The sequence below is a fragment of the Alosa alosa genome, chromosome 1, assembly GCF_017589495.1.
Source record: "Alosa alosa isolate M-15738 ecotype Scorff River chromosome 1, AALO_Geno_1.1, whole genome shotgun sequence".
In the NCBI taxonomy this organism is placed as follows: Eukaryota; Metazoa; Chordata; class Actinopteri; order Clupeiformes; family Clupeidae; genus Alosa; species Alosa alosa.
Window position 1 is genome coordinate 18,242,488 of NC_063189.1, and position 26,903 is coordinate 18,269,390.

General features: G+C 43.4%; 2 protein-coding genes across 4 annotated transcripts in view; both read left to right on the top strand.

The window, feature by feature from the left end:
- The window catches only part of zgc:154142 (uncharacterized protein LOC555481 homolog), a 27,555-nt gene extending 14,533 nt beyond the window's left edge, over positions 1-13,022 (top strand). The window contains exons 13-26 of the mRNA XM_048228726.1: positions 362-471; positions 2,367-2,467; positions 3,556-3,833; positions 4,743-4,906; positions 5,240-5,423; positions 5,871-6,089; positions 6,530-6,673; positions 7,036-7,263; positions 7,490-7,672; positions 8,820-8,932; positions 9,126-9,223; positions 9,517-9,803; positions 10,809-10,969; positions 12,473-13,022. Of these exons, the coding sequence (XP_048084683.1) occupies positions 362-471; positions 2,367-2,467; positions 3,556-3,833; positions 4,743-4,906; positions 5,240-5,423; positions 5,871-6,089; positions 6,530-6,673; positions 7,036-7,263; positions 7,490-7,672; positions 8,820-8,932; positions 9,126-9,223; positions 9,517-9,803; positions 10,809-10,969; positions 12,473-12,676 (2,474 nt within the window). The 3' untranslated portion in view covers positions 12,677-13,022. The remainder of the gene's footprint in view (positions 1-361; positions 472-2,366; positions 2,468-3,555; positions 3,834-4,742; positions 4,907-5,239; positions 5,424-5,870; positions 6,090-6,529; positions 6,674-7,035; positions 7,264-7,489; positions 7,673-8,819; positions 8,933-9,125; positions 9,224-9,516; positions 9,804-10,808; positions 10,970-12,472) is intronic.
- Positions 13,023-13,976: 954 nt separating this feature from the next.
- Positions 13,977-26,903, top strand: part of fam13a (family with sequence similarity 13 member A) — a 63,992-nt gene continuing 51,065 nt past the window's right edge. The window contains exons 1-3 of one of the 3 annotated variants that reach the window (XM_048242314.1): positions 13,977-14,243; positions 21,511-21,706; positions 23,766-23,975. In XM_048242314.1, coding sequence (XP_048098271.1) covers positions 14,217-14,243; positions 21,511-21,706; positions 23,766-23,975 — 433 coding nt within the window. In that variant the 5' untranslated portion in view covers positions 13,977-14,216. Of the gene's footprint in view, positions 14,244-20,849; positions 21,024-21,510; positions 21,707-23,765; positions 23,976-26,903 lie in introns of those variants that run through there. The other 2 variants (XM_048242322.1, XM_048242330.1) reach the window with 2 other exon arrangements.

Consider the following 26,903-nt stretch of genomic DNA (forward strand, 5'->3'; position numbering starts at 1 on the left):
GTCCAATTACATGCTGCCAAAATATGCCTTCCTTCTAGGATTATAGTTGCAGTAAAACTACCACACACATGCATGTCCCCAGCCACATGGGGAAATGGGCTCACAAAGCCAGCTCTGTCCCTGTGTTTAGGCACCTTGTAGCAGATGAGTTATGGAGATGGTGCCAGGGCCAGAACATGCAATTCATGTCAAATCCCTGGATGACACTGGACTAATGTAGCTCTTTCACCTACAGCTGCCCCCATCTACACTGTGTATATATCTACAGCCTCTATACCTAGACCTAAATTGTACATGGCTGACGTTGGATTAGTCAGGATCTTTGCCTGATCTCCTTCCTCTGTGCTCTCTATGGCTCTAGACTGGCCTGAGACCTGTGGCAAACCCCAGATCCCTCCCCTGGTCACCACCCGCATTGTGAACGGAGAGCCAGCCAAAGCCCACTCCTGGCCATGGCAGGTGTCCCTGCAGGTACGTGAACAATGGATGGACAAACAGAGTGGGAAAAATGACAGAAATAACACCTTTGAAATAGATATTACATTACTACACATTACTGCACATATACACCAGTTACTATACATATATACAGTACCTGTTTACTACATGTTGTGCTACAGTGCCAACTACACTAACACATCAGTATTTACAGTAATGGTGACACTATAGTGTATGTATAAAACAATATAATTTGCATAGCATTAAGTAATGCAGATTGCTTTATTGTGTGTAGTTGCACATGGTCAGCATGTATCAGCTGTCATGCTGCGTCGTTATATTCATTGATTTGTGACCATACTGGCCCAAGCCAGATTAATGCAAGCACACACACAGGTGTGACAAGCTGGATGCATTGAGGCCAATACTCCAACGTTTCATCACCTGGTGTTTTTTTTTCTCCTCCCCACCCACTCATATCTCACTTTATATTGATGCGAAACATCATTAAATCAGCCATCATGCAAAGTTGTCAATGCAATTAAGTCAGCCTAAATTGAGTGCGCCATTATAAAATATTATGGTTATAGGTTGTCGGATTTGTTCTCCTCTCTCTCTTTCCTCTGTCACTGTGTGTGTGTGTGTGTGTGTGTGTGTGTGTGTGTGTGTGTGTGTGTGTGTGTGTGTGTGTGTGTGTGTGTGTGTGTGTGTGTGTGTGTGTGTGTGTGTGTGTGTGTGTGTGTGTGTGTGTGTGTGTGTGTGTGTGTGTGTGTGTGTGCCTGTGTGTGTGTGTGTGTGTGTGTGTGTGTGTGTGTGTGTGTGTGTGTGTGTGTGTATGTGTGTGTGTATGTGTGATGACATGTAAGCTTTTATAGCTCATCATAATGTGGCACTAATTCCTCCTTGACTCTGAGAGGTGTGATCAAATGAGCTGAAGAGGCTCACTGGGATAAATGTTATCCAAAATAATCAGTTCACTGCAACCAGTATTTTACTGCCTACCTGTCACTGTCTCTCAGCATCTCTCTCTCTCTCTCTCTCTCTCTCTCTCTCTCTCTCTCTCTCTCTCTCTCTGTGTCTGTGTCTCTCTATCTCTTTCTTTTCCATCTCTCCATCCATCTCTCCTCCTCCTTTATGTGATCACAAGGGTAAAAGTTTGCTTGCCCATCATTTTATTGCAAATTAGGGGTAGTGGAGTCTTCCCTGGGCAGAGTCATTCCTTGTAGCAATTCGATTTGTTTAATGTTATTTAGATTTGGACTGGAGACACAAGCTCCATTGTCTTAAAAACCCTAGTCTGTGATGCAAGGGCGAAACTATAGTGGGGAAAAGACATCTGTATTCTCTGGCTAACCATTAGCATTTGGCTAACCAACCACACTCCTTGGCTAACCATTAGCATTTGGCTAACCAACCACACTCCTTGGCTAACCATTCCAGCATATGGTCTGTAAAAAGGTGGTCTGTGCAGTTTGTTTTAAGTTTTGTTAATTGAAAAAATAATTGTTGCACTGATGACAGGATACAGTAAATGGATAGCATGTCTCAAAACAGCTGAATGGTGCTTTTTTCCTGGTGCACAAACTAAATACACATCAGGCACTGTTTCACCAGTCTCATGAGATTTATACACATATAAAAACCATGAGACAATATATATGTTTAATTTATAAGTTTCAGGTTATTTCCAAAATGCCAGCTTCAGAAAAGTATATTAAACACTTTTAATTTGGTCTAAAACAGTGACAAATGAATAGACTAAATTTAAAAAAGGCATGTTTGTAAGCCTTTTTAAAATCTTTAAAATGCACATTTTATGTTTTCATTATTTTATTAATGTAGAATAATTCACAGGCACCAAGGATATGTAAATATTCACTTCACAGACAGCAGATTTACAATCAAGATGTACACATTTCTTCCCAAAGGTTTGGCCAGAGAGTCGGCCTGAGCCCAGTTTCTCCCACACCTGCGGAGGAACTCTGATCCATAAGAACTGGGTCATGACCGCGGCACACTGTTTCATCAGGTGACACCTCGCTTTATAAGCCACTTGTCTGCCTTTTCAGTTATCCCTCATGTTACGGACACTTTTCAAACTAGGTTTTTTTTTCTGAGAATATGTCTTTTTGTCACATTTTGGACAGCATTATTACTACACTACTCTGATACTAACAATTACAGTGAATTAGAGATCGATGTGCAAAAAAAGCAGCAAAATACTTTCCTTTTCAGTAAGGAGACATAAAGATGTTTTATGACAGATGCCACTGAAAATGAGAGGAGAAGAGATTGCAATTTTGTGCCGGCACCTTGACTCACCTCAAATATATGCTTCCCCCAGGTCTATGCCATCAAAGTCAGAAATCTGACACAAGGTGAACATCTACTAGCTCATTTCCAGACCAACTGAGCTACAGCTCTCTGTGACAGCATCAATATGTCTGCTCTCTGTGATCTTCCAGCAGAGTATCTATCGAGCATGTTTATAAGGAGATGCTTCCCAAAATGCACCAGGAGGAAATGTCTCCCATCTTTAACACGCCGCCCCTTTTTGCTATACTCCCTCAAACAGGAGACAGAAAAAACTGTCTGCCTTTTTTGTTCCTGTCATACGGGAAGACTTTGAGTCGAGTTAAAAAATGTGTCCTGTCATCTTGGGCAGAGGCCCATTTCCATATTTCTGACAGGCAGCTTGATTGTATTGGGCTGCCAGTGGCTGGGCCTGTATGCAAGCCTGGGCTCATTTCAGGCAGGGGCATAATGGACACACCTGCATGGGAATGAGCCTTTTTAAAGAAACGGCACAGCACACAGACACATTGCTGAGATGGACCTTCCACACACTACAGGGTGATAGGGATAGTGATGGCCTGGAGTGTGTTGGATGTGGGTGTATGATAGCATATGTATGTAGGCTATATGATTGTTATTTTGGTCGGACTATTTTTTTATCTTGATATTTGATATCATGCGTATAACGTAAATGAAATGTCAAACATAAAACTGATATGATACAAATATACATATACTTAGGTGACATCATTTATATAAATATTATTTTGAAATGACAGTACATTGTGTATGTGTGTCTATAGTATGTGTCTCTCATTGCAGGTATGCGGATGAGCTTCAGCGCTGGCGCATATGCATGGGCAAACACAACCTCACCCTTGAAGAACCGAGCGAGCTTTGTTTGGGCGTTCAGGGCATCTACCGACACGAGGGCTTCAAGTACCCGGATGTGCCCACCGTGGAGTTCGACGTGGCCCTGATGCGGCTGGATGGCGAGGTCACTCCGACTGTCCAAATCGACTTTGCATGCTTGCCCTCCCTGGAGGAGGTTCTGCCCGCGGCCAAGAAGTGCTACGCCAGCGGCTGGGGCGATGAGAAGGGTTAGTGACCAATCACCCTGTACTGCCTCTCTAAATACATTATACCAACTCTGTAGTGTGTCTCTGAGAGCTACTGAACCCAGATTCCGAGTAGCAGAGGTAATATTGTCTAAGTGAAATCCTACACTGTTAAAACGAATGTGTCCCTATCTGGACACAGAGATGTGTTAAAAAAACAACTCAAGATGTGTTGTTTTCAACGCAAGTTGTGTTATTTATTTCAACACATATTGCGCAACAAATAAAAAAAGGAAACAACACAAACTGTGTTGTCCCTATCTGAGACAGTGAGGCAGACAGGAGGAGAGGCAGGTAGATGCGGAGAGCCTGCGTAGAAGGATGGAAAAACAAACCTCTGTTGTCACACGGACCCGTAGGGAAGGGGCCTGAGGCCATGTAATTAAGAAGCCCTGCTGTCTGGGCTCTGTGAAGCGAGGCCCTCTTCCCAAACATAAATGCTCCAGGGGGTGTTCGTTGGGATCCATCTGTCTCTGCTCACTTCCAGGAAATCTCTGCTGCTGTTCCGTGCTTGGTCTCTATTCATGTGTGCCCAGTGAAATAGAGAGGCACTAGAGGCCAGTCAGTGAATGTCAGACCAGTCATTGTTTTTATTGGCCATTGGTGAGCTATATAGGTGCTGGAAACAGGAGCGTGTGTAGTGGTCATCTCAACAGGGCTTTCAGTAGTAGCCTTGATGTGTTCAAGAGAAATGAAGTCAGAGCGCCCTCTGCTGTTTGTAAAGGAGAGAAGGTCATCATGACCATTCCACCGTAGCTTGTCAAGAAAAACTTTTTTCATTGTGAGTGTTATTTGATGAGAATGGCCCAAAATCATTTGAACTCCCCTTGGGGTCTCATGAAGTGTTCCCATCAGCCCCATCACCTAATTCTGTGCCCTTCACACTCCCAGGCAACCCTGCGACGGCCAAGCCATCAGAGACGCTCAACCAGGTGGCGCTACCTGTGGTTCCCTATGAGACCTGCAAGCGCATGGACTACTGGTGGTTCCAGGTGAAGCCCTCCATGATCTGCTGTGGCTACACCAAACCTGACGAGCTCAAGTCTGTGTGCCAGGTATGCCAGCCTTCTCACCCCCTATGGCTCATGTCTTTGCCCCTGGCATTCAAAAGAGCGTGGTGCTTTCACTCTTCAGGAGCATTTTTCACTGTGCTAGAGCGTGACATTGAAAATCATTGCACACGCTGGGGCAGGTGCTGGAGAACGGGCTGCCCATGGCGAGTCCTTGAGGAAAACGCCTCTCTCCATCAGTTTCTCTTCCCCCTGCTGATTAAGCTGCTCTCCCACACTCCCCACGGGATCAGCCCAAGGTTGAAACATTGCGTAGTGCAGGAGAATAGTTTTTTTTTTTTTAAGAAGTTTTGAGCAATCTCTTAACCTGCATTGCAGGGAGACTCTGGTGGACCCCTGGTTTGCCAGGACAACCCCACGGCCCCCTGGGAAGTTCACGGGATCACCAGCTTCGGGCCCATCGGTTGCATTATGGACAAGAAGCCGAGTGTGTTCACCCGCGCCTCAGCCTACATCCCCTGGATGGAGAATGTCATCCGCAGGAAGATCTATGAGGAGAACAGTGAGTTCAGCTACAATAATGCACTGGCAAACATGTGCACACACAAGCACACCCACCCACTCATACTCACACACACATACACATACACCCATACACACACACACACACACACACACACACACACACACACACACACGCACATGCACATACACACACACCCACCAAAGGACAAAAAAGGACACTTAAGGTTATTAAAATGCCCATCTGGCTTTATGGTTTGGGGTAAACTTTTTGCCCTCTTTCAGCTATTTTTAGCTATATAGCTATTTATCTGACCCCACATAAACATTGTGTACATGTTTATTACCCCGTTTCTGTTTGCCTCTGTCACACTTTCCGTGTGCTTTCTCTCCTGTTATCTCTCTCTCCTCTCTCTCTCTCTCTCTCTCTCTCTCTCTCTCTCTCTCTCTCTCTTCATCCATTTCTCTATCTCCCTTCTCTCCACAGCCTCTGGCTGTGGTGGGGCCAAGTACCTGAACAGCACGAGTGGCACCCTGGCCACCATGAATCATCCTGATAACTATGGCAGCGGTGCCCAGTGCCAGTGGCACATCCGAGCCCCTGCTGGCAAACTCATCCACCTGCGCTTCGCCAACTTCTCCCTGGAGGAGAGCCTACTGTGCATGAATGACAAAGTCACCCTCAGTGACCAGCTGGGCTCAATGGGTATGTGGTGTGTGTGTGTGTGTGTGTGTGTGTGTGTGTGTGTGTGTGTGCGCGCGCCCGCAAGTGGAAGTGCTATGTGTCCAACATCGCTGTCGAACAATGGCTAGCATTCTCTTTGCGTTCTTCCTGATGAGTTTGCCATTTCCAATTGCAGAGCCTAGAAGAAACAAGACATTTTTCACAGAATTTCCATTTTTATGATAACTTCTGAGCACTACCAGTACAATTAAGTGATCATTGAAATGTTTTCTTGTATATTTCCAACACTGCCTATGTAAAAAATAACTTTTATGAAACCAAGAATATTTTGTAGAAATAGTGTGAGGTTTGATTTTTCTATTTGCATACCACATCTAACTAAAAAGTATAATTATTAAAAGTCTACAAAATGTCATTGTCATTGTGGTGCACTAAAGGAAATAAATGTATTTCTTTCCCAGGCAACCATTGTGGCATTGGAACTGTTCCTCAGGCTATAGTCACTGTGGGTGAGACCCTGAATGTGACCTTCTCCTCAAATAACCGGATTGTGGACACTGGCTTCATGGCCCACTACGAAGTGGTGGATCCCACCCAAGTGGAGAGTGAGTCTGACACTCCCTTTTGGCCTTCTATCTATAATTACATACATTAATTTCTTGTGTATTAGCCGCATTGTGTATGAGCCGCAGGACAGTGTTTTATGCAAGTTAAAAGAAACAACACCACATTAATACCATATTAACTGCCCCCGTGTATTAACCTCATAGCTGAAGAAATTTTGCAAAATCAATGTGTAAGCCGCGGATAATAGTTGTGAAATTACAGTATTAAGGGATGTACCACAGAATACTGACACAAACCATGCATGTAAACAAGCTCTTGTTTAATACAGGGTGTTCTATCTATCATATTGTATACATCTATCAATCCATACATCTGTTGCCTTCTCTTCACCACCTCTCAGGTCTGGTTGGATGTGGAGGTCACTTCAGTACTCAGCAAGGGGAGCTGAAGTCTCCAAACTGGCCCAGCGGCGACTACCATAACCGAAGTGTGTGCACCTGGCGGATCTCCATCCCCGCGGCCAAGTCTGTCCACATCACCTTCACCCACTTTGAAGTGCAGGGCGTCAGTCAGCTTGGCCAATGTGTGGACTATGTAGAGATCTTCAGCGCAGATGGGAAATCCATTGGTAATGCTGCAGCTTTTAATCTGCAATGTGCTGTATGTTCCATATTGTTGTGAAATGTGTACTGTTTATGGATGCATGAATAACCTATTGTATATTTTAGTAAGTGAAAACCTCTGTTTTGAGCTCAAACAAATTAACCTCTTCATCCATTCAAAATACTTTGGTCATGAAGGTCCCTTCCAAATGGCCTACTAATCTATACATCTGCATCTGTCTCCTCCATCAGGTAAACACTGTGGCTTTGCACCACCATCCACAACCACGGTTACTGGAGACACGGCAATAGTCCGTTTCTTCACCAATGGTGATACCCAAGAGAAGGGTTTCCGTGGATACTGGACCACCGATCCTGCCATCATCCCCACCTTGCCTCCACCTCCACCTAACCCTTGGGACGACATTGTCATTAGTGAGTTTACAAACGGTGGTGAACCTTTATGCACACAGACATGACGTTCACGTTGTGGAAGACCCAGATTGTGATGTAAGATAATGTGATGTAACAGTACAAGCATGATCAGGTTGTAAATGCTTTGAACACAGGACAGTAGAACATACTGTAGGACTGTCCAAAATAAAGATCCGATATAGCTAGTGGCAGCACAAGCACGATCAGGTTGTAAATGCTTTGAACACAGGACAGTAGAACATACTGTAGGACTGTCCAAAATAAAGATCCGATATAGCTAGTGGCAGCACATAGAGATCTCAGAGCACAACACACCCCTCATTAGAGCCTGTGAGCTGCTGCCTGTCTCCCCAAACTGTAAAACACTCTGGCACACTTGTCAAATCAGAACAGCAGGTCCAGCTCAGGCCATCTGTTCCATGGCACAGTCTCAGAGTGAGAGTGACGGGAATGGGGGGGTGAAGTGATAGAGGAAAAGGAGGAGAGTGTATGTATCTCGGGGGTAGAAAATGTGGTAATTGATAAGCAAGTACTAGAAAAGAGGTAAGAGAGATAGAGTGATAGAAAAAAAGAAAAGAGAGATAGAATGATAGAAAAAGAGGTAAGAGAGATTGAGTGATACACATAGAGGGTATAATGGGTATAATGGGCGACAAGAAAAAGAACGTGTATCTGTCAAGGCAAGTTGGCTGAAACTTGTACCACAAATATAACATAGTTTCGTACATGTTTCTTGTGTACAATAAACCTTCACATTTCAAGTGTTCTAGAAAGACAGCTCCATCACATTAAGAAACTGTGCCACACTTAGCTGCTTGTGTGACAGCGCTAACTCTCTTCAACGATACAACCTGTGATGTACAGAGCAGTGACAGCTTGAAACTAGGCCAACAGTACTGCATCAAGCAGAGGAGCTGGCAGTTACCATCTCTCTTCAAATACTGAGACAATAGTTATCAGTCCACACAAGTCTTCTGTTCACATTCCATCTAGCAGAATCAAATGATAAAATCCAGGATACATAAGCTTTACCACTATTACTGTAATCATTTGTTGCGTTTGTAGTGATATCAACAATTAGTAAAACAACTACATGCTATGTTATGAAACATTTTCCATCAGTGCGTAACATCTGTATCTCTGATAGCATGGCCTGAGAAGTGTGGAGTGCCTGCTGTGAGCCCTAACATGTCTGTGACCAGAGTGGTGAATGGGATTGAGGCTGAACCACACTCCTGGCCTTGGCAAGTGTCGATGCAGGTAAGACCAGTGTGTGTGTGTGTGTGTGTGTGTGTGTGTATGTGTGTGTTGCTATATTGAATAATATCTCAGCTCTACATCTGTGATGATATGCGCCAGAAGTCTCTGTGTCTATTCTATATTCTGTTTGATACATGTTATGACGTTTCCCTGTTATGAACCCTCTCTCTGCCTGACTGCGTGTCTCCTCCAGGCGACTCCATCGGCAGCACTGTTGCCACATCAGCATGTGTGCGGAGGCTCCCTCATTCATGAGGAGTGGGTTCTTACTGCTGCCCACTGCATCATGGCGTGAGTTTCATTCTCCCTGCTATCGGTTACTTTCTTTCATTCTCCCTGCTATCGCTTACTTTCTTTCTTTTTTTCCTTCTGTCTATTTTCTGCGTACACATCAATGCAGATATGCACCTCTGACGTTGGTCTCTACTCTGTGCTTGATTTATATAATATACAGTATATTCCTTTCATCCGCACTACCTCTCCCTTCATTTCTTAGCAGTCGTCTATTTCTACTAACATTCTGTTAGTCTGCTGCCATTTTAATATCTCCTAACTACCGTATCCTTCCCTGTGTCCGTACCCAGGCCCTTCAATAAGCCAGGCTTTTGGCGGATGTGCATGGGCAAGCACCACATCAACTCCAGCTTGGACGGCCCCACTGAGCAGTGTGTGACCGTGGATGCTCTGGTTTCCCACGAGGGCTTTGTCTACCCCCAGGACAACACCGACATCACCAACGACATTGCCCTGGTGCATTTGGCCAAGCCCGTTAACATGACACGAGAGGTCAGCCCTGTGTGCCTGCCCAATCCTGATTTCGTACTGCCCGCTGGCAAGACATGCTTTGTCACTGGCTGGGGTGATGAGAAAGGTCAGTGGCAAGCTCCAGTTGATGCATTCAACCTAAAAATACCCATTCCCATATCAACTCAATTATTCCTTTAGATTTTCTGTCTCAGATAAGGCCAAATATGCCTGATGACCATTTTTTATTATTATTTAGAAACCAATTACATTACCTGCGATACATTTGTCAAACTGTTCAACAGGATTGTTCTTGGACATGTGTTAAAAACCCTAAAGAGTTAACACATGTTTTTTGCTGGTAATTGTTGTACACATTAATGGCCCAGCTCAACTGGGATTTATTGGAAGACATTCTCCTGCAATGCACAATATACAGTATGGATTGCACAGTGTGCATTTTATTTCAGATTTATGACTGCATGTTTCTCCACTGATATCAACCCATAACGTGGTTCGAAAGCCTCTCCAATAAAATCCTGGTAATTAAACAAACTATTTCAGTCTTAAGAATCCATAGTGCACAGACAGAGATGTCCTCCACTGTCAACATCCAGACACACTGAGCATTCCAATCTCTGGACTGAAGCTTGACTCCTGTCAATCTCATGCCTTCTAATGGGGAAATGGTCTCTGGTTGGCATCTGGCTCAGTGTGGTGGTAATTAGGCCACTGTCCCTTGGCACACAAATGCCACCTGGCCTCATTAATATGGCATGGACATTGCCCAAGCGGCTGTGCCAGTCTTCTTCGTGCCAGTCCCTCCTGTGTTAGTCTCAGGGGCACATTATGTGCCCGTGATCTGCGGTTCTGGCACTGTGCATCGACGTGGATAAATGTAGACGGCAGCTTTTTGGAGTGCTTGTGCTTGTTCAGGCTATTTTGGCAGAACAAACAACACATTGCTCCCTGAAAATATTTTAAGAGGGATTTCTGCAAGTTTTCCATCACCATACTGTAAATTAGCTTCGAAGTGCTTTATATGGGCTTTTTAGATGAACGTACCAAAGATCACAGGCACACATACATTTTACTTAACATACACACACACACTTTTGCCTATCCCCTCCAGGTAATCTATTCCCTGTGGTGGCTGACAAGCTGAACCAGGCCCCCCTGCCTGTGGTGCCCTTCTCCACCTGCAGCAAACCCCAGTACTGGTGGGACAGCGTCCGGCCCTCCATGATCTGTGCTGGTTACGAGCTGCCAGATGAACTCAAGTCAGCATGCCAGGTATGGAGGCAACAACGCAGGGCACAGTCGACATATGCCAGGGTGTTGGGGTGGTAGGGCTAAAGTAATGTCATTTGGTCATCATTGACCTAGGGTTTATATAATTAACATACACACACACAGACACACACAAATACACAAACACACACACACACACACACACAACCAGGCTTGTGCACAATTCCAGAATTGAATTGAAACTGGCTCTTAAATTCCAATTCAATTCTTGAATTTCACTCACGCATTTCAATTGAGGTAGCAAACAGGAAGCAACCCTGACACAAACACAAACACACACACATACACTGTATACTCAGAGTATTCCATGGAATGTCAGTCCATTTTCAGTCAGTTGCTATACCCACAGCCATAGTCAAGGGATGCAGAGGGGAGATAAGACTGGCCATTGTCATGCAACATTGGATTATGTAAACTGGTCAGTTTTCAGTCCTCTCATAATTGGGCTATTACATAAGAGGGGGCATTGACGATGATTTTTGTCTGCCAGAAGCGAGAAATAAAATGATCATTGTCATGGTGGTGTGACAGACAGTTTCCCAATTAGAGCTTCACACACTACTGGTCACTAATGAGAAACAGGAATGCATCGTCCCAGCCAGCAACAAGCCCTTGGAGAGGCAATGGCAGTGTCGCTGCTTATTAATTAGTCTGACCTTGAGAAAACAGTCATGCATGCCATGATCAACAATGAGAGAATGTTTGATGTAGCCATGAACCACCATGTTGTTAGTTATTTTGGCAGAGTTAAAAACAAAAGGAAGTGTTGTGATTATCCTTTCCTGCCACGGCTTTATTTCCTGCCTGTACATATTTGTTTACTTTATCTCCTTTAACAGAGCAGCTTGGAAACAAAGGGATTATCCCTGGGAAGTCATGTTCCCTGTTGTTTTTAAAGATTTAATCAAAGCAATTAAAGTAGAATTGCTCAGACAGCCATAGTATGTTATGTAATAATGGAAAGGTTAAATTTTTTCTATCTCTTCCTCCACCCATCTCCATAAATGTGGAAATGTGTGAGTTAGAGATGGTGAATGGGATTGAGAAATGACCCCTTGACCCTGCTTCTTTCTTTATTGTGCATAAAATCAATATGTGTGTGTGTGTGTGTGTGTGTGTGTGTGTGTGTGTGTGTGTGTGTGTGTGTGTGTGTGTGTGTGTGTGTGTGTGTGTGTGTGTGTGTGTGTGTGTGTGTGTGGCATCTGTTGCATCAATCTGATGGTATTTGCTCCACTTGTCTTCTTTGCTCCACTTTGCCTTCATTTTCATGTTCCTCCGCAACAAGTCACTCTTCTCTCCACGTCTCTTAAAACCTTCCAGCGATTTCCTTTTTCTCTACATCCTCCTACTCCTTCCTTCTCTCTTCCTCCCTTATCCTTGCACCATGACTACACCCTCCCAAATGCCTTCACAATTTTGTAGCGTCCACAAATGCAGCTGTTTGTTTACATCGTTTCCATGGCACTCCCTGCTCCCGCTCCACAGGGCGACTCTGGCGGCCCGTTCGTGTGCCAACCGGAGGGCACCAGCGCCTGGGAGGTGCACGGTATTGTGAGTTTCGGCCCATTCGGCTGCATCCGGGACAAGAAGCCGTCGGTGTTCACACGCACGTCTGCCTTCTCCCGCTGGCTGGAGGACAACATGAAGAGAGTCATCTACGATGGCACCCCAAAGCCCAGTAGAGAGTGACATGGTGGCAGTTTACAGGGCAAGACTGGCAAAAGGGGACGAAGAAGGGTGAGGAAGAAGAGATAGAAAAGACATGGGGAGAAAAAAAACATGGTTTGGATAAGAGGTAGTGGATAATAAATGTAGAGAAATGGAGGGAGCAACACAGAGAGAGAAAGAAAGAGAGAGAATTGGTTTCTGTAGATGTATTCAACCAGTCACACCTCATTAAGCTCACTCTTGTTCCATTTCAAAGTCAAAGTCAAAGTCAAAGTCAGCTTTATTGTCAATTTCTTCACATGTTCCAGACATACAAAGAGATCGAAATTACGTTTCTCACTATCCCACGGTGAAGACAGACATATTTTACCAATTTTAAGTCCACAGACAAACATAACATTCAAGTAAACAAAAAAGTAAGTAAATAAGTAAATAAGAGGGCACATATAATAATGAAAAAATAAGAGCAGCAAAATTTTGTTGAAATTGTGCATAGACAGTCAATAAAAAACTAGTGCAAAGTCAGGCCAATAAGAGGCTTGGGTAGTTCTGTTTGACCTTGACTTGATTAATACAAGTGCCTCAGGGATTGTGGAAGCCATCATGTGTTTCAGTCTGTTTTTTATTTCTCATATTTAAGGTATTATGTATAGTCTCTTCTCACTGTTCTAAAATTGTCTGTTTTTACTGTAATCAGTGTGAGCCAGAGTATTGAATATTAATATTGAAAGTGCTGCAATGTCTGATTAAACTCCTTTCATATGATTTGAAGTGTGATTTTGTCATTGGAATAGCAAGCATATAGGGATGAATAGTTTTATTTAGTCCACTAACTTTCTTTACTTTTGATTTGATTCTTTACTCTTGAATTTCCCCTTGAGGATCAATAAAGTATCTATCTATCTATCTATCTATCTATCTATCTATCTATCTATTTGTTAATTTCACTGGATATTTTATTTGTGGATAGAAATGGTTATAAAGTGTGGATCAGAAATTTAGTGTAATCATACAGTTCAACTCATGACGTGAATGTAGGCCAATTTTTGAAAAAGATCTGTACACAGGCAAGATATTGGACAGATATGAGATACTGTAGCCCAGACACATACCACGTCTGCCTCAGGGCCATTCTCCCTCTGACTCAGCCTCCTGTGGTGAGACACTTTCAAAGTTCCAGCCTGCTGGTCACATGGCTTGAGGCACCAGCCAATGGAAGAGCAGGGCTCAGATTTCAGCACTGGAGGAGACACTAATCTGTGTGTAGGGGTAGTCAGGGAGGGAGAGAGAAGGGAGTAGGAGGAAAAAAAAGAGAGGGGGAGCATAAAAAAGGAGTCCAACTCGGGGAAACTCTTGCTCAGCCCCACTGAAACTCTTCAGAAAACTTTCTCAGGAGTATCCGCAGCCCTTTTCGGATGGCATTTTGGGGCGGTGAAGGGACTCCTTTAGTCCATGGACCTTTTTACAACTCTCAGGAATCTAAGTGAAGAAGAAGGGTGGGGGATTTCTTAGGGGATTCATCACGTTCTTTCCGGCTTTTAAATCTGGGGGGAGAAGGAGAATGGGGGCCGGAGCACTCACCATCTGTGTAAGTACATAAAAGAGCCGGCCGGGCACACACAACACACACACCAGGCCCGTCAGGGATGGAGCTCTCTACACAGGCAAAACTTAGAGGAGCGAGAAAGACAAGAGAGACAGTAAGAGTGAAAATAGGCCTCTGTCCTACGCTTATGCATGCTTATTAGTGCGTGTGTTAGTGTTGGCAGTATGCTCATAGTGGTCATTTTTGGTTGTCGCTTAGCTCTCAGCCCTTACAAGGCTACCTCATACTCCTGGAACTGGTGTAAAATCTTTTCCATGTCCGTCATCTCAGAGCTATGGTGGAACAGCAGAACAGGGATTAAATGTTGACTAAGGACCTGATGATAACAAAAAGGGAAAAACTTTTAGGGTGGAAAAACTTTTTCCAGTATCTCTTTCCCAAAGAAGTTACTGACTAGCAATAGGCATTTGCCAAACATACCCTGCACCAAGTGTTGTACCATAACACCTATTTCCTTTTCACCTAAGTGACCATTCGACATTTAAAAGACAAATATCTCTACACTTGTGGGGGACAGCTGGTGTTGAGAGAGCTGGTGTGTTTCTAGTCAACTGACTAGTTTAGATGTGTTTTTTGTATTTGGGAACACTCATGAAGATTACCTTTTTATACATGGCAGTTCCATAGCAATATTTACCACTGATGATTTTTAAACACTTTAATTTGGAATGGCAATGAAATGTAGGGGGCTTATATCTGAGAATGGGAGTGAAGCAGGCACATGTGTAGCTCTCTGTGTTGCAGCTGTTGTGAAAAGGTCTTCATGCTGCCCTGACTTTCCACCAATTGCTCTCAGGCCACCCACAATGAGATCAAGGGGAGGAGGGGGAGAGAACAAGAGCATGCTACGGCTTGTCAGGAACAAGATCGGGGCATGGGATGCTGGCAAAAGGAAGAAGAAAGAGACTCATGTACACAGAGACTTTTGGGTTCCGAGGAACAGAGAAAGCGTTCAGACGCAGTACATTTTAGAAGTGGGAGAACATACATTTGTACAGTTGCTGGTTTTGTTTATTCAAATCTGCACTGAACACATGAATAAATATAAACTGTACCCACAACCACTTTGGGATAGTGGCCTCCAACAGGGATAGTGGCCTCCAACAGTTTTAGGTACTATTCTATTGCAAGGATTTGTCTAGCTGTTGTAAAACTAGGGAAACAGTGTGTCGTCACGTTAGTGTAATATCCCCTCAGTGGCACGAGTGGGGACTCACAGCATGACAGTGAGTTGGGGGTGGGGGTGTTGATGTAGTGTTGAGGTGTAGGGGGTGTTGTGTGTGTGTGTGGGGGTATGGGCTAATCACCAACTTCCCCATGAGAAGACAACAATGAGCTGCCCACTACCAAGAATTACACTGAGCTCAGATGAATACAGTGAGATACATGTTAGTGAAAACGGGGACACAGGCTAATGTCTATTACTGCAGAAAATGAGTGGCTGAGAAATGGCATATTTTGCTCTGTGTTTGGGTGTATTTGTAAATAGCTAAGATGAATAAATGTAAATTTAAACAACATTTGCAAGATAAGAGATGTGAGACATATGGCTAAGAGGGGGTGAATGGCCCACTTATCCCCCTATATTAGGTCACAGATAAACCTGAGTAGTGGGGATCTGTGTTTTTTTTTGTGTGTGTGTGTGTGTGTGTGTGTGTGTGTGTGTGTGTGTGCATTACGTAAGCATTTTGAACCTGAGTAGGAAAATGCACATAGAGTGTGTGTGTGACAGGGCGATTTAAGGGACATCTGCTTACACAGACTTACAGTTATGGGTAACATAGCTCAGACAAGCTTATCTTTCTTACATCTGCACTGGATACCATTGTGCATACAGGAGTACAGTTCAGGGTTCCATTAATCTACAATGCCTCATTGCTTAAAGTTCAGTTGAATGTAATGTTGTTGTTACAAGCATGATGTGTTTTGAATATTTCACAAGTCGCGGCTATTGAGCCATAATCAACAATAAAGCAATAAAATAAGATGGGCGAGTGGTAAAGTTGTTAGGAGCTGGGCTAGCATGTAGCCTGAAAAGTTGGGTTCAATTCTGGCTTCCACCAATGTGCCCTTGAGCAAGGCACTTAAAACCCAAGTTGCTTTACATTTGTACAGTTGCTGGTTTTGTTTATTCAAATCTGCACTGAACACATGAATAAATATAAACTGTACCCACAACCACTTTGGGATAGTGGCCTCCAACAGGGATAGTGGCCTCCAACAGTTTTAGGTACTATTCTATTGCAAGGATTTGTCTAGCTGTTGTAAACTAGGGAAACAGTGTGTCGTCACGTTAGTGTAATATCCCCTCAGTGGCACGAGAGTGAGGACTCACAGCATGACAGTGAGTTGGGGGGTGGGGGGTGTTGATGTAGTGTTGAGGTGTAGGGGGTGTTGTGTGTGTGTGTGGGGGTATGGGCTAATCACCAACTTCCCCATGAGAAGACAACAATGAGCTGCCCACTACCAAGAATTACACTGAGCTCAGATGAATACAGTGAGATACATGTTAGTGAAAACGGGGACACAGGCTACGTTATTACTGCAGAAAATGAGTGGCTGAGAAATGGCATATTTTGCTCTGTGTTTGGGTGTATTTGTAAATAGCTAAGATGAATAAATGTAAATTTAAACAACATTTGCAAGATAAGAGATGTGAGACATATGGCTAAGAGGGTGAATGGCCCACTTATCCCCTATATTAGGTCACAGATAAACCTGAGTAGTGGGGGATCTGTGTGTTTTTGTGTGTGTGTGTGTGTGTGTGTGTGTGTGTGTGTGTGTGTGTGCACGTACGTAAGCATTTTGAACCTGAGTAGGAAAATGTACATAGAGTGTGTGTGTGACAGGGGCGGATTTAAGGGACATCTGCTTACACAGACTTACAGTTATGGGTAACATAGCTCAGACAAGCTTATCTTTCTTACATCTGCACTGGATACCATTGTGCATACAGGAGTACAGTTCAGGGTTCCATTAATCTACAATGCCTCATTGCTTAAAGTTCAGTTGAATGTAATGTTGTTGTTACAAGCATGATGTGTTTTGAATATTTCACAAGTCGTGCTATTGAGCCATAATCAAGCAATAAAGCAATAAAATAAGATGGGGCGGTGGTAAAGTTGTTAAGGAGCTGGGCTAGCATGTAGCCTGAAAAGTTGGGTTCAATTCCCGGCTTCCACCAATGTGCCCTTGAGCAAGGCACTTAAACCCAAGTTGCTTTAAATGTACTTTTAAATAAGTTAACTTTAACAACTAATAATTACAATATTTAGCCAAGTACAACATTTACACATTTGTACAGTTATTATAATCATATTACTGTTACTTGTCCAGTTACCTGAAAAACAAAAGCAAAGTTCATCTGCTCAATCTGTCAGATATTGTGTTGTCATGCCAACACTGCCAACACTAGAGCAATGCTAACAAGACACATTTCTGGCAATGATTTCTTCCTCATAGCTACTGTTGGATGGTCAGCCAAGCGTAGCATTCCCTCAATCAAAAGGCTAAAGTCTAAAGAAGAGTTGATGGTGCCCTCTTTCTGTCATGAGTTTTATTTATTCAAGTATCAGACAGAGCACACAGTAGAGACAGAGGCCTGCGGCACAGAGCATCTTTGTCCTCTCCGAGCCCTGCCTGAGCCATCTTAAGTGCCATCTGGGAAGTTTACTTCAGCAATGGATGTTTGCTCAAGACATGTTTGGCCATTGCCACTATTCCAATCCCATCAGGGCCACTGGGGTAGTTTCCTGGATTATCTTTAAATCTGGTTTGGGGTTCACACAGAGCACTGTGTACTGTGAGCATTTACTGTATACAGCTTTTAAAACAATGGCAGACTAGATGTGGAAGGCTGTTAAGTGAGACACACTAATGACTGCTGCATTTCTGAGAGAAGGCAACTAACAGGACTCCAAAAAGAATTTCGCCATTGTGCTGGCATGCCACCATGAACTCTCAGCCGGGGAAAAGCCGGGCAACTCCAGACTGGTGCTATAGTGGGCAAGGGTTGTAAGAGTCACTATGTCTGCTCTGTCATCCTGCTAGTGAATCAAGCTCTTCTTTCCTTAGGGATGAGGACTGATCCAATTTGGCCAAGTGTCTCTCTGTTAAAGACAGCTGGCCAACAGGTAGCATAGTTTACGTTACAGTTGCTTTGGCATGGATTTAAAGGGACACGGGCAATGTTAAGTGCATTGGTGTGTAGTTGTTATCAAAGTGCCAGCCAGAAGAGCAGTTAATGAATCAAGTCAGTTTCTGATCACCTGTTTTTTGAGGGATCTGGAGGGTTTGAGTAACTTACTGACATAACATAATAGGTCTACGACCTTTTCTGTGAATGCAAGGGTTCAAGTGATGTATGGAAGCTGGATGAAAATAGGTGTAGCCTATGGGTCATGGCCTGGGTAGTAGGTCTAGTGAGCAGCTGGTGGATGGTAGGCTAGGTCTAATTCCACAGATCTGTTACTGTATGTGGCATGTTAGCAGGGTCAATGTGGAAATGTGGTGAGGTGATGGCATTGACCCTCAGTACAAAAACCTTGGAAATAGATCAACAGTTGCCACAACTAGGCCTATTAGCCCATTTCACAAGATGGGGCCGCTGTGTAGCCTAAATCAACTTCCTGTGGAAGAGCACTGTCCCATAGCCTAGACCAGGGGTTCCCAAACTTTTCCACGACAAGGCCCCCCAAATACTACTAGGTTCTGGCCTAGGACCCCCTTGATGTGTTATTAAACCCATCGACAATACTACGGAAAATGTAAAAATACATAGCTAATCCTAATAATTATTTTAGCCACAAGCACTTCGCGATGGAGCAGTGTGTAGAAATTGCATTTGGGGCTTTCTGCTAGAGAGCTATCACTTTACTATTACTCCCAGTCATTATCATGGAAAATATAAAGTTCAGATATGCGACAAATTATTATAATGGCATTGTATAACAACCCAATAGTAATAGGTATATTTTACATTTTTCAAATGTATTTATTTGTTGCTTTAATTTTTCCTTCCAACTTGCTGAGGCCCCCCTGGCACCCCCTCGCGGCCCCCACTTTGAAAACCACTGGCCTAGACAACAAAAGAAAAGTCCACAGGAAAGACAGAAACAGGAAGACGTTTTACCCTGCCAATTAAGGTAGCCTTAACATAAATGAGGCCGGACACCTGGACACTGTGAAATTGGTCTATTAAAGTGATTACAACAATTATTGCCAAACAACTATAATTGATTAATCGGGTAGGTTGTTCAGGCAGGTCTTATTTAGCCTAAAATTGACCATAGCCTAGCCTAGGCCTACTGTAGACTGGATTAGAGGAGACCGGGGACAGTTGCAACGCTTTTTGCATTTGGCTCTGTTACTCAGAGACGGTTTGGATTAGACAAACCAATTTTTTATACAATACACTTACATATGTCTGTTAATAGTCTAAACCATTTAAAGATAATTACAGAATCTACATTTTTCACAATTTGCATTTGAATGTAAGGAGTCAGATGTTGCAACTGACCCCGGGCCCGGGGACAGTTGCAACATTGTTTGGGGATGGTTGCAACATGTTAAAAATACAATATATTACAATATATGTCAGTGCAGCAAAATGATTATTTTTGTATGTAAATACAAGTTATGTAAGTTATAATAATATTACAGTGTTATTTATTCACCAGCTTTGATTAGATGACAATTATAGATTTGTCTAGATGAGTATGCCTTATGTGCAGATGTCAAATATTGAAATTGATATAAAATACAGTAGGACTTTAGTGACATAGGAAGAATGGAACAATTTGGGAGGCAATTCACTTTTATTTAGACTATTGTCATGTAAAACATGTTTTTAAAAATATATATTTTATATGATCATATTTATGCATTGTACGGGACTGTACGGGGACAGTTGCAACAGTTGTTGCAACTGTCCCCTTTCCTGTCAGCCATGATAAAACCTCATGTGCTAGCTAAACAAGGGGACCTTGACACATGCTAACCATAGTAGCTTAAAGTTAACATATCACTCATTTAAATCTAATAAGTTTGAGCTGAATCACAAAAACAGTGACAGCAGTTTAACAGAAACAAAGCTCAAGAAAATAAATACTTTCATACCTAAAAAACAGTTTTTTTTACAATAAATCCTGGAGCAGTTCAGGAATCTCCTTGCTTTTTCTCTGCTAAGGGGGGCATCCAACTGAGCATATGCAGTGTGAGTGTCATCACTCTACCTTGTTTCTGATTGGAGAAAATTGACATGTTGCAACCATCCCCTGTTGCAACTGTCCCTGGTCTCCCCTATTTAAAATTGGCCATAGCCTAGACTGGATTTCGGAAAACGGGGTTGTTATTTTTTTATCATTGCATAGGCTAGGGGGGGGGGGTCCAGAGAGCCACAAAGAGTTTTGGTAGGCCTATGCCACCAGCATTGACTGAAGGCCACGAACTGTCAAAAACATATGACCGCAGAGCATCCCCGGCCTCACCGTTTCCATAGATACAGGTAATCTTGACAGCTGACAACAACAGAGGTGCACGTGAATCAATAGGCCTTCTAGCTAATTACAGTCAGCGTAGTTTTGTCTAAACCTTAAATGACACAATATATGTAGGCTAATATTTAAGTATTGTATGCATTTTGTGTTGTAATCCGAACTGAAAACTGCCGAGATGCCCCGCTGGCAAGTTCCTAAAAAACGGCGAACGCTGGCCAGAATTAGTAAATCTATGCAGCAGAAATGGCGAGTGAGCGTGAAAATGGTGAGTGAGCGTTTGCGTTAAAATTAAACTGTTGAATTTAGAGAACGTGTTCGGGTTTATTATAGCCCAATTAACGGCGTTTGAAACGGGCCACGGTTAGGTTCGCCCTTCCAACCTGCACATGGACACCGAGGTTACCCTCGGCATTTCCCAGGAGACTAACGTTAACGTTAAAGCTTAGAGTTGATCAACGCTCAGTCCATATTTTTATCGGCCTCTAGTCTGAGCCCGCTGCGCTGCCATCACCGTCTGTTGCTTCCGGTGCATTCCTCTTGCTGCCATAGCTTGCTGCACACACCCCCTAGATACAGGTGCACGGCAACCGTGGTAACAGATAGCCTATATCTGTCGTAGGAACACGGCGAGCCTGGTAGTGACCCACTGGTCCGCTGTATGCATTATCATTAACAGATGGACTATGTTTCAGCCAGTCATGGCAGTACCTGTGGTTGGACAGCTGACCTCCTCTTTTTTGTGTTCCCGAAAGCACAACAAAGCAGCTGTGCAGATAAAGGAGGACATGAAGAAGATGGTCCAGCTGCCTATGGTGAAGCCCAGACCCACTGCCCCAGTGGGGAGAAGGGTGTTTGGTGTGTCCCTCTTAGAACTGAAGGAGCTGGGCTTGGTGGAGGATGGAGTGCCCCTGGTGGTCCGAAGCATGGTGGAGTATCTACGTGAGCATGGTAAGGAGACATGATCTTATTTCCTGTTCAAGATATGCTATAATATCACTTTCTCTGTATACATTGAAGTAATGGATTGGTGCCTGATTATGGTTTAAGGACTGTCTGTGAGTTAGACCTATAGCAGGGGTTATCAACTGACTGTGAACCAGGGACCACCATTCTGACTAATTACACCCCAGGACCACCAGTGAATAAAAATGCTGATTTCCTCATTCTACATTACGGAATAGTTAGGGACCACCAGCAATGTCCTCACGGACCACAAGTGGGTCGCGGACCACTACGCCTAGCCTACACAGAGTATTGGGGTGTGAGGATATGTTCTTTAGCTATACTCGTTAAAATATAACCACAGAGTGGCTAAACAGTTGATTTGTTCATTTGATTTGTTGCAGTAGTGCAAAAAGGTCGAATTAAGTGAAAAATGTTTAGAAAAGTAACACAAGGGCACAGCAGAACGATGTTAGTTCAAATAAATCGGCCTATTGTTGAGATTGAAATGGAATTAAATCAGAGCAGTAGGCCTACATAATAATATTATAAGCTAGAACACAACTGTGTCTTTGCTGTATTCTTTAAGCTTGATTTGAAAGGCTACGATGATTGGGACATACAAGTCCTCTATCAATTTCAAAGTGCAAATATCAGCACAAATCTAGCTTTATTGTATACAGCAAAATAGACAACCGATCTAAGGTGAATTGATGAAAAGTAAAAACCTGAGATCCAAAAGTGCACTGGTGAAAAATCTGTGTAGAATTTATTCTTACTCTGTGGTCTTCTTTACACTGCTTGAATATGAATGTTCATTTGAAGGTTGCTCTGGATTAAAGGGTCAGCTAAAATAATAGAGGTGGGTGTATGGGGTAAATAGTGCAGAGTACAGTTGTTCATCAGAGCAGATCCATTTGGTTTCCCAGAGCTTGTGTTGGTAAATAGATAATGGCTGCAAAACCTCATTAAACCCAGCTAATATACATTACAGGCCTGGGTTAATATTATTTGTGATCATATTTATCAAAATATCCCCTCTTCAGTCTGATGTTTCGCAAGGAAGTATTTTACTGGATCAGGAGCAGACTATCTAGATGTTTGCATAGGCGACTGAGGTAAAGGCAGAGTGTGTAGTCACTTCATATAATGAGCAAAACAGTTATGTTTGGCAGAAAATAAATTACCTTCAAAGGCAAACACATTTTCATGTAAAAAAAATCATATGACCTTTAGATAGGAGGTTCAGCTGGAGTTCAACCACTAGATGGCAGCAGATTGCTTTGCTGAGCTCATCTACTGATTGCTTGTTGGTTACATCAGTGTTTCTCAAAGTGTGGTCCGGGGACCACTGGTGATCCGCAAGCTATCCCAAGTGGTCCGCGAGCAGACGTGGTAAAATATAATATAGATCAGTTGTTTGCAATATTGAACCAACTTGTATGTAAATCCAAACAGTTCTGCAACACTGCCTATGGAAGCTACGCCACTTTAAATTAAATGAATCCTCTGACACAATAAGCAAGGTGCAAAGACAATAAGCAAGGTGGTTCAGTTAGTAGACCTATTGTGTAATATACTGTTGGAGTAGGTCTACTGTTTTTAACTAGATGGTCCGTGATTTTTTTTTACTGTAATTGGTTAAGTGGTCCTTGGTCTGAAAAAGTTTGAGAAACAATGGGTTGCATGAACCTTGTAGTCTGTTTCAGTTGTTCAATGCTAAGGTCATCCTATGAGAAAAGTTTTTGTAGAGATATTTATTAAAGCAATTTGGCTCAAGTCTGCAGCCATTTTGCTTCAGAATTGTCAGGGATAGTGTTCATGAACCATAGTTACCATAGTTAAAGCAAACTAAACAAAGCAAACTAAATACCTGAAACCCATGCTATCTGGAGAATAGCCTACTGTTGAAAGATTCTAGAGCTAAAAGACTTTCCTCAGAACTTCCTCAGAAATTGCCAAAAGAGCCTCTACCACAGATGTTTTGAGCGATTCCACTTCTGTATGGAGGAGTGTACTGTTCCACTACTGTTAGAAGCAGCGTCCCCCTCTTCTCTCCCCGCAGGTCTCCATCAGGAGGGCTTGTTCAGGGTGAACGGGAGTGTCCGCGCCGTGGACGCCCTCAGGCAGCGCCTGGAGCGCTGTGAGCCCGTGGACCTGGCGCAGGAGTCCGAGGTGGGCACAGTTGCCAGCCTGCTGAAGCAGTTCCTCAGGGATCTACCTGAGGGTCTGGTGGATTCCAGTGTACAGCCGGCACTCATCCAGCAGCACCAGGGTGAGCCCTCACTTTGTATGCCATGTCACCTGTTAGCATAACATCAGATGTGTATTGCAAGGATACTCTCCGCATATACAGGTCAAGGTCACAGATTTGCACTTGCTTCATTGAAAATATGCAAAATAGGTAAATGTTTTACTAGTGTATAGACTGTACTCTTAGTCTCAGATGTAAATTGCTGTGTACATTTGGAGACAATCATGGGCGTATTTTCTGTAGATTTAGTATGTAATGCTTTAGGAAAAGCATAACAGAAAGCAGAGGAGCAAATTAAAACAGCAAAGTTGACCATGACTTTGTCATAATGTGAGTTGAAAAGAAAACCATCCTTGTCATTGTTAGTGCTTACCTCACTCCGATACCAAATATACACAGTACCGCTTTCACATCACCTGGCCAACGAAACTCCCAATTTTACATTAACACTTTGAAAGAGGTTAAATTCCTTGTGTGTGTGTGGTTAGCAGCCAGATGTCTTGTTATACATGCATCTCAGCCATTAAACAACTAGTGGACCTTGTCTCTAATCAGAGGTCACACTTAACTATATAATTACGCTTTACTGCTCATATTATTGACAACCACATGCCTGGAATTTCCACAATCACCAGATTGACAGACACTGACCGACTGAGAAATATAAGTTTAGATTTACTGTGTGGGCCTTCAGCCCAAGAATGTAAGTCCAGGAACTTTGTTGTTGGCCACAAGCGCCAGAACTAGATTTCCTTATACATTTACATTATGGGTCATGTAGCCATTAGTGTTTTCTTCAAAGTGGTTGTATGCACATCCCACCTCACTGAGGCCAGGGGCAGGACAAAAAAGCCTTATCAGGGAAAGAAGAGTAGTTGTCCACACACTGCAATCTCCCAGAAGAACTACATTTATTGAGTTAAAAACATAACGCAACGTTTCGACCCACCAGGGTCTTCATCAGGCATGCCAGGGTCTTCATCAGGCACAGAGGCCTGCGGTGGCCCTGGGGACGAGTGGGGGAAACAGGCATGCCTGATAAAGACCCTGGTCGAAACGTTGCGTTATGTTTTCATGTAGCCATTAGTGAATGGCAAGAATTTAAGTTGTACAATGTTCAGATTACACATTAATTATGCTGTTCAATTATGCTGTAAATCACATGCACTGCATTTACATCCAGTCGCCAGTTTATTGATGCGTCACAATGATTAGCACGCTCATAGCCAATTTGCACGTAAGCTCACCATCTCCCCCCTCTCGTCCCCAGGGCCGCCGCAGGCCCCTGTGTTGCCGCTGCAGTTACTTTTGCTGAGTGCATCCTCAGCAGCTCAGCTGATTGAGGAGATTTGCTGTGTCAGCGCCTCCAAAGCTCCCAAAGGGCCTTGTTCAAGTGTTTTTTTCTCACACACAGACCCCTACTGTTCTGCACGCCCAGGTCTGATCGAGGGCTCCATGCCAAAGAGAGGCTCTGGCTCTTGACCCAGACCCCAGAGAGGACAGATGGGTTCTGCCTGTCATTCCAGGCCTGGGCTGCACAGGAGTGGGTCTGCGGCATTAAAAGATTAGAGGGGGAGGGAATAAGTGGTCTATTTCTTACCAGCGTCTCATCACTGCCAGCAGATGCATTTGATGCAGCCCAGTGAGGGCTCCCTCTGCCCTTAACCGCCCTTGTACTTAAGGGCTGCACAGGATGCTTTCAATGAATTGATGCTGATTAAGTAGGAGGAGAAAATGAATATGTGTGTGCAAAAGTGTCAAAGTCAAAGTCTGCTTTATTGTCAATTTCTTCACATGTCAAGACATACAAAGAGATCGAAATTGCGTTTCCTACTATCCCACGGTGGAGACAAGACATATTTTACCAATTAGGTCCACAGACAAACTTAACATTCAAGTAAACAATATAAAAAGTAAAAATAAGAAGGCACATACAATGAAGAAATAAGTGATGGTATATGTGATGTTAAACAATACTTCCCAGTTTACTTTGTGTAGCTAGCTGGAATGGGAACTTTCCCACTTACCAGTTTTGTGAATGCACCATAAATCTTGTAATTCATTACAACCTATGTTGGGTTGTTGTTTTTCAAATAGATGAACATGGTTTTTATATCTTGTCAAAGCCTTTATACTGGATTTTCTGCAGGTTTGATTTCTGCTAGAGGGTTTGAAAAGCTCCTCAGCCCAAGCAATCAGGTGTGGGCAATTATTTTGTCCTGGGATAGCAACATGGACATGAGATCTACCCTCTTCTCTCTGTCTCTTTTACTGTCCAGTAAATTAATTTGAGACCACTTAACCTGGACCCTTTTCCTGTCTTGATTGAACCTCACGCTGTCCCTCCCTCCCTTCTGTCTTTCCCTCTCTTCTATTTGCTGTCACTCACTCACTGCCCTTCCTTCACTCTCTATGGTCCCATTCTCCAGTTTCTCTCTCTATCCCACTCTCTTTCTCTCTCTCTCTCTCTCTCTCTCTCTCTCTCTCTCTCTCTCTCTCTCTCTCTCTCTCTCTCTCTCTCTCTGTGGCACGTGTGTCTTGAGCATTGTGCACAGATGGGGCTGCCTGGCAGCCAGGACAGCCACATGAGAGGCCTGTTTGTTTGAGGTGATATTATGCACTGTCGCAGGTAATGTTTCACTGTGCTGCTGATGCCTACTGTTTCACCATTCAGGCAGCATGTGACAATCCGTCACGTGATTGAATCCTGGAATTTGCTGCTGAAGTGGAACATTGAGATTGTTATCGGATTACATGGAATCATTTAAAATCGTAAACAAACAAGGAAAAATGTATAGTGAAAGAGCTGAAAAAAGGAACATCAACCGCAATGTTCATTTGTTTGATCTTTTTTAATTAAAGCATGTTGACTTTTAAGTAGTGGGATTTGAGGCAAACAAATGTTGAAACTTCAGCTAATTTCCTTCTTTTACATTATCCCAAAAGGCT